Source organism: Eretmochelys imbricata, chromosome 9, assembly GCF_965152235.1.
Source record: "Eretmochelys imbricata isolate rEreImb1 chromosome 9, rEreImb1.hap1, whole genome shotgun sequence".
NCBI lineage: Eukaryota > Metazoa > Chordata > Testudines > Cheloniidae > Eretmochelys > Eretmochelys imbricata.
The window spans coordinates 91,976,665-91,984,331 of record NC_135580.1 but is presented as its reverse complement, the minus strand read 5'-3'; the positions used below and the strand labels follow the sequence as shown (position 1 = coordinate 91,984,331).

General features: G+C 45.0%; 1 protein-coding gene across 1 annotated transcript in view; it reads left to right on the top strand.

Annotated features, from left to right (window-relative positions):
- The first annotated feature begins 1,818 nt into the window (after positions 1-1,818).
- The window catches only part of MAMLD1 (mastermind like domain containing 1), a 95,775-nt gene continuing 89,926 nt past the window's right edge, over positions 1,819-7,667 (top strand). Inside the window, exon 1 of the mRNA XM_077826957.1 lies at positions 1,819-2,028. Coding sequence (XP_077683083.1) covers positions 1,987-2,028 — 42 coding nt within the window. The 5' untranslated portion in view covers positions 1,819-1,986. The remainder of the gene's footprint in view (positions 2,029-7,667) is intronic.

Genomic DNA, 7,667 nt, shown 5'->3' with positions numbered 1-7,667 from the left:
TGTCAAACAAAAAGCAATTAAAATAACACAAATAATGCTCAGGAATGTGGGATCATCATGAAGTCTGTTGATGCATCCAGCCCATAAAACTGGGGGTTTCACCTAAGGAGAGTGAGAGCCTGCTTCATTCAGGTGCCATGATCAAACTTTTGAAGGTATTCATTATTATTTTGTTTTAGAAACTTCCAACTATAAATGTAAACAAATAAGGGCAATTTCATCCTCAGTGAAGCCAGGATAATTTCACTGGGACATGAGGTAAATGGGAACTGAGGATGCCCAGTGTTAGAACTATCATAGGGTCTAGGCCAGAGTCTGGCTCCTCATATTTATTTGGCCAAAGTAGTTCTTGGGTTTTATTAATAACACTTTCTCTATTTTCTTCTTAATTTTAAGGGCAGACCTCTCTTGATGGGTATAATTTACTGCTATTCCAATTTCCAGTAGAAGCGATAAAAAAAAAAAAAAAGATATCCTCCAATGTTGTTTGTAGTGTCGTAGCTGTGTTGGTCCCAGGATATTAGAGAGACAAAGTGGGTGAGGTAATATCTTTTATTGGACCAATTTCTGTTGGTGAGGGAGCCAAGTTTTCCATTTACACAGAGCTCTTCTTCTTGTCTCACTCTTAAAAAAAAAGACATTTTATTAGAAATTAAAAATTAACATGGTCTGTAAAAAATTTAGATTAAAATCTTAATATTCACATTCAAAAGGCATGAAGAAAAAGGACTGTCATCGAGTGATGGTCCTCAATATAGTTTTTTTAACATTTTTAAATCAACACACACAACCTGGGGACAGCGCTCTGTAAAGTAACTAACTGGAATACCTCTGGGTGCTTCTCACATGGTGCTACTGTATTTCCACATCTCACCCATTAGGCCAATGGATCAAGAAAAGAGGTTTTTTTAGCGTCTCCGAGGTATCAGTACAGGAGTGAACATTATGGTGATTTAGGAAGGTAATGGAATGAGATTATATTCACAATTATTTGTGAACTCAGTATGCTGTCCTGACTGCCTGCAACTTGCTATGCCGAGTAATTTATGCACATTCCAGGAGGAGATCAGAAGAAAATCTCAGCCCCTCAGCTGCAGTGGCTATTCTGTCAACGCTAATATTCAGAAATCACACTTTGCGACTAGCACGTTTACAACCATAAGAGAAGCGTCCTGATTTTGGGCAGCTCTGGATCTGTATCTATCTAAATAAATGTACACCCAGGTGGCACCATAGGAGGCACCTGTACCATTCCTTTACTACTAACCTGGGTTCACCTATGGGAGGTGAGTTTAACCCTTATTTGAACATTCTCCTATTAAATATCTTAGCCAGAATAGCAGAAAGAGCCAGGAAATCGCCATTTTTAGGATTAAAAATCTTTACAAATCATGCGTTATGCTCTCCTTTAACTGATTTGTATCCTTCGATTTGAAGAAAAAAATAAAGCTCCAGTCACTCCCTGTATATCTGTAAATTACCCTACCTTTTTACCCAAAATGAAATTGCACATCCAGGAGAAGGTGATAAAAATGCTAAGCAGATCTTTGCATGTAAAAGTACGGTGCATAGAGACTGTATCATTATTTGCCTCCATGCACTGAACAAATAATTCCTTGGATCCAGTTTCTAAAAGGGAAAAGAAAGTGACACTTCCCCTTTAAGGCTAGAGTGGTTTGTGTGTGTGTGTGCGAGAGAGAGAGAGTGTGTGTGTGTGTCTCCTCCTCTTTGAGTGACACAGCAGTTAGATATGCCTATCAGTAACTTAAACCCCACAAACTCCACCTTCTAAGTGAGGAAGCTGTGGGTTGATGGAAATGTAGTGAGCAGATTGAGACAGACAGTGAATCATTAGCAAACTGCAACGCCAGGATGAACTTGCCTGGAACCTAAAAGGAGAAAACAATCTTAGAGTGTTTTGCTTTGCGTGGTTTCGTTAAATACAGCCAAAGTGGATCTAACAGCTGGTTGATCACCAGTCCCAAGATGCTTCTGGTTTCCCAGCGGGTCATGGAGCCACATATTCCAGTAAGTAGCATGTGGAATTGATATGAACCGGAGAAGTTGTAGTTGATTTAAAAGGGCTTAATTCGCATCCAAATAGTTGCCTGCCCAGGTTTAGTGCAGTTTATAATGTGAGCGCCTCTGAGCCTGGCATTGTAAAGTTCTCAGGCGTGGTCCCTGGAAGTGCCCACCTTGTGCTGGCTTTATTCTGCTAGTTTATCTTTGTAAAACCACGGCTGGGATTTTCAAAATTTAAAAGAAACCAGGGAACTTGGTGAGAAGACTGGACCCGCTCCTTGCTGGTAAGCGGGTGTCAGTCTGGAAGGGCAGCTGCTGCTTGGGGTCTGTGGGTGTCTAAAATGGTGCTGAACCGAGGTGATCCCTGCGATTGTCTGGTTTTAAAAAAAGAAAGTGGGACAGGCTGGTGTGTGGCAGGAGAGAGATTTGAAACTCCGGGAGATTTGCTCCTGTGTCTGGCTGGGAAGCAGCTGCCTGGCAAAAGAGCGAGGAGCCTCCAACACTTTCCTCCCCTTCCTCTCTCTCTGATCGGTCGGTTCAGTCCGAGAATGTGTCCAAGGTCCCGGAATAGTTTTATTTCTTAGACAAATGCGCCGTGTTGGTTTGTTCATGATCTGAGATCCTGCTCCCTGCTAACACCAGCAGCGAGAGTACAAATGCAGATAGGAATGCCTCTGGCGGCTGCCTGCACCCTGGCACCGGGCTGAGACGATTAATGCAAAGGGGACTTTATTATTATTATTTTATTTCATCATGAAATGTGTCTCGAAATCCGTCCGGAAAGGAAGTAGCTGCTGTCTGATTTTTATCCTAGATTAAATGCTGACTGCACAGAGACTAATAGGATTAGAAAACTGCCAATACACTCAGCCCTCAGAGCTGTAGTATCCCCGTGTAAACAGAGCAGTACAGGAAGGCTTGTTTTAGTCTAATTACTGGGGGCTTTCGGTTTAAACTTAGATCAAACAGACATGGACGAATAAAACCCATCCTTTTAAGGGGACTCCCCCCGCAAGGTGTCACACACAGGCTGAGGGGTGCGTGCGTGTGTCTGTTCTGCTGGCAGAAAAGTCTGTGGTTATTTCTGGAGTGCAAAGTGCACACTTTGCCGGCAGGATTTGAACAAAAGACCCAACTGAGAGCATCAGGAGCCCTCGAGTTATTCCTTCCGAGAGTTTGCAGCACAAAATCGAACCCCCTTCAATATAAAGCGCGGTGTGTGTGTGTGTGTAAACAGGAGTGGCCCCAGAGTGAGGCGAGATGGTGCAAACGGAGTGTGTGACTCTCTGAGAGACGGGGGCTGTTTTTAAAATAAAATGCATGCTGACTCACGTTTTTAAACTGTTTTGGTTTCTCAGCCTCTGATTAAGAGCCGCGTTTAAGGCAGTCGCAGGGTAAACAAGCAGCTCCCTGTCTCGCTTCCCTGTCTCCCCTGTAACCTGCAGTCTCGATGTGGTATCCTTCCTCCCTTCGCTTTCCTTTGACCCCCCTCCCCAGCAATTATCTCCCCACGTCCCGTTGTCCGGACCCCCTTGGAAGTTGCTGCGGGGGGGGGGGTTGGTCTGGGTGCTATTTGGCTCCTGCTCGTTGCCTGGTCTCCTGGCCCCGGGGTGCCGCGGGGCAGGGCTGGGGATATTGCAATTTGCAGCCTCTTTGCGTTAGGGGGGGCGGGCGAGTTTGTAACCAGGGGTGACTGGGAGGTTTCCCGGGAGGGGGAACGGCAGTTCCCGGGGAAGGAATCGGGCTTTCGGTTGCTTTCAGGCCGTCCTCCCCCCCTCCCGCCCCCGTTCCTGGAACAATACATTAAAAAGCGGCTTTTGTGTTCCACGAGCCTAGCAGCAGAGCGAAGGGAGGGGGACTAGGGCAGACAGAGCCGCTTCTGCAGCGAGCCTAGCGTTTGTAACTGGAGATTTATAGGTTGCAGGGAAGCCTGGGACGCCCAGTCGCTGTCTAACATGATCAGGGCTCTAATTCCCTCTTTGCAATTTGCAGGCTCCCGTCGCCACTTTGCATCTTCCCGTCTCAAACAGATTAGCCCTTCAGGCACCCGCGTGGCTCTGCAGGGAGTTTCTGCATCGCTGCTGGACGAGGAGCCTCCCTCTCTACCACGGGGCGGGGCGGGGGGTGACCTCTATAATAACCCCCCCACCCCTCCTTTCCTCCTCTCTGTCGTGCCTCCCCAGCCTGCGAGCTGCAAATGTGGAGATTAAGTGTGTCTGGTCCCTTCCCCGCTGCGTCTGGAGCAATCCCCGCTGTGCAAGCCAGAGCGTGCGCGGGACAGGGGGCGCCTTCCCCGCTCCTGCCGCTGCAGGGGCGCGCTCGCTCGCTGGCACGCGGAGCAGCCCAGGATCCGTGCAAACCAGCGGCGACTCCAAAGCTTCGTGTCACGCGCTGGTGTGGACCCCTCGCCTCCTTCCTTCCTGCTGCCGGTTGCGACAGCACGGCCGGGGATGATTTAGTTGGCGATTGGTCCTGCTTTGAGCAGGGGGTTGGACTGGATGGCTCCTGAGGTCCCTTCCAACCCTGATATTCTAGGATTCTCTCCCCCTCTGAGCTGTTGGCTGAAAAACCCCCCCACAGAGCTTTCCAACACCCTGGAGAAAGCTGGGGGTTAAACTGAGCAAGGTGGAGGAAATATGTCACCTATTATATAATGTTCCTGTTGCTTTGGTTAGCCCCTAATCCCTGGTTAATTCCTAATGCCTGTCTCCCAGGTAGAGGGCTTGGAGAAAGGAGAAAAACTGCCCCTGAAGGCCTGGGGGGACCTGAATGAGTGCATTATCTATTGCAGCCAGAAGTGAGACACCCCCTTCCCCCAGCCCACCGAAATCATTTTACCTTAATGTGGGAATTCTTCCTCCCTTCCCCTTGCAATCGGCTTGCTAGTAGGAAATGGAGGCAAAAAGCATTTGCAGGTGCCTTTCCCCTTCCCTGGTTTTAGCCCAGGCTGAGAGGAAGGCTAGCGTGTCCACACACAAAACTGACACTGGCAAATAATAAGCCAAGTGTAGAACGTGGGCTCTCCCCTCCTTCGCCTCCTTTGTTGCTTCCCTTCTGGAGCAAGATTATTGGAAAATAAAGCTGCTGATGTGAGAGATGGAGCATATGGTGCCTCCAAAAGAGAGGGAGCTGAAATGGCCTTGAACCTGCCCGACTGACCAGCTGTTTGCTGCCAGCAAGAGCAGCTAATCAGCTCTTCCCCTTAAAGAAACATCTCTCTCTTTTTTTTCTAGGTGCTCATAGTTTGCATACTAAATAGCATATTCTCAACAGGGGGAAAAGTAATGGGCTCACATATTGCTTTACTAGTTATTGGCATGCTCCCCAGCCCAACACGCCCACACACTGAGCATGAGAATATATTTTCCTATACATTTATGTAAGAAAGCTGATTACAAGTATAATATTAGGGGTGGGAGGCACTAATACTGTGATGGGGGATGCCAGATGCTTGCAAGACAAACATATGTGTTTTGTATAAGAGAAGCGCAGATGAAAGGCTGGTTGAACACACATACATACACGCTTCTAAGTCAAAGGCAGGCAAGAGTAGTTTGAATAAGTTACTCTATCGTCTTAAATAATCATAATCTCCCTGTTCTGGCAGTGACCATTTTCAGTTGTCTCTTTGTGCCATATGTTTGGAAGGGCAAAAGAAAGCAATTTGGGAAAGATGTGTCTGGCTGGAGGGAGGAGGTGGGTTGAGGGAGATAGAAGGAAATTCCATGTTAGGAAACCATTAGCAAAGGGTGACTTCTAATGTTTTCCTGCCACTGACGTTGACAGTGACACAGATGTGTGGGTTGAAACAGGAACGTCACTGAGTTTTTAAACTCAACCAGGAAATAGTCTGTTGCTGAGGGATGAAAAACAAATACTATGTATCGTAAAGCAGGTGATATGCAGTTAACAGCTCCTCTCTCCAGTGAGTGAAAAGCTGTTTAATGTTTATCGCTGAGCAGCCCAAAGCAAATCTTGTTCTTTTCTAACTGGGTTTCTGATTACAAAAAATAAAATGTAAAAATCCTTGCAACAAATAATTCAAACTCAGAAGGGCAAATATTTACACGACGCCACTTTTAAATCCTTGAAACTGAGTAATTCTTTAGACTTTGAAGAGTGAAGGTAGCTATTACTGTTTCTTGGAAGAGTCATTACTGGCACCAGTTAAAATATCACTCCTCTTATGGCTTCTCGGTGCACAGATATAAGAGGTGCCTTATAAATACATTGCATTGGGTATCTTTCAGTGAAATGTTCTTAATATTCCATTGTGACCACTGTACTTAATACTTATATTGTGGTAGCACCCAGAGATCCCAGTCAGGGTAAGAGAGCCATTGTGCTAAGCACTGTCTGAACACACAGGAAGACGCAGTTACTGCCTTAGAGGGTTTATAATCAAAGATCCCAGTCCTGCAATCAGAGCTCTGCAGGAACAAGGGTCAACCCATGGGGATATTAATTGCAGGATTGGGACCTAACTGGAAACTAGCTGCAATGACTGTAACAAACAATTGGAGGGAGAGGTGAAGGACAGTGGGAACAGTAAATTAAGAAGGCTAAATATTTTACAACTTGAGAGTTCCCAATCATTTGATCGATAAATGTTCCACGTTCCTTGAAAAGTTACCTTTAAAAATAACTTCAAAAAAAATAGCCGTAGAAGGATCATTTAAATCTTGCAAAGAGTGGGGTAATTAGATTTATGCAACCTCGGGGAGCAGAGCCGTGGAGAAGTAGGAAGCTGGCTGAGGCTTTTAAATCGAAAGGAAATGGAAAATCCCAAAGTTTTCATTGTTCCTATCTGCTGGCCATTTGTGAGTTGTCAGCAACATGAAACCTTTAGATGAAGGTGCTGGTAAGTTACGATTCATTAGTAATTGGTATGATTTTCAGATAAAGATAGTTAAATCAATTGAAATAACGATGGCACATTTCCAAAGAAACCTCTTTATATCTGACAGATTTGCCACTCTCTTATTTAAGGAATGATTAATATTGTATGCTGCTAATTTTCAGCCTCTGTGGGGAGAGCAGTATTTTAACTCATTAGTAAGGCTTTCTGTCCAATGTTCTCTGACTTGCCATTTAGAAAAATGTATTTCACACTGAAGGACGCAGAAGATACACCAAAGCTTTGCATTAAAATGTTTTATATCAATATTGATTTCTTTAAGGGGGTGTTTGTTATAAAGAGGTAGCTTTTATCCCCTTGAGCTCTTTGGCAATTATCTGGCTGCCATAAATGTTGATACGCACAGAATGGATGTAACTAAAAAAAAATCTCTTCATCCAAGCAAAAAAGGCTGACTGTTTGTTGGAGCAGATAGAATGCTGAGAGTGTGAATAGACAAACCCATATGTCGCTGGTGAGAGAGATAAATGATGGACGAACAGGAGCTGGTTACTATGGATCAGCACAATAAACCAATTCCCATCATACACCTCTCTTAATAATATACCAGTTTCAGTGCTATTGACGAGTAACCTAGGTAGCACCAGTCAACTGTAAGTTTTTCAACTGTTCTTTTATACATCTCAAAGAATAGTTGAGACTGTTCTAATTTTTTCAGATGTTGAGCCCTAAAATTATGCAGCACTTCATTTCTTGCCAGATACTTTGGAGGGGGAACTTCAGAAAA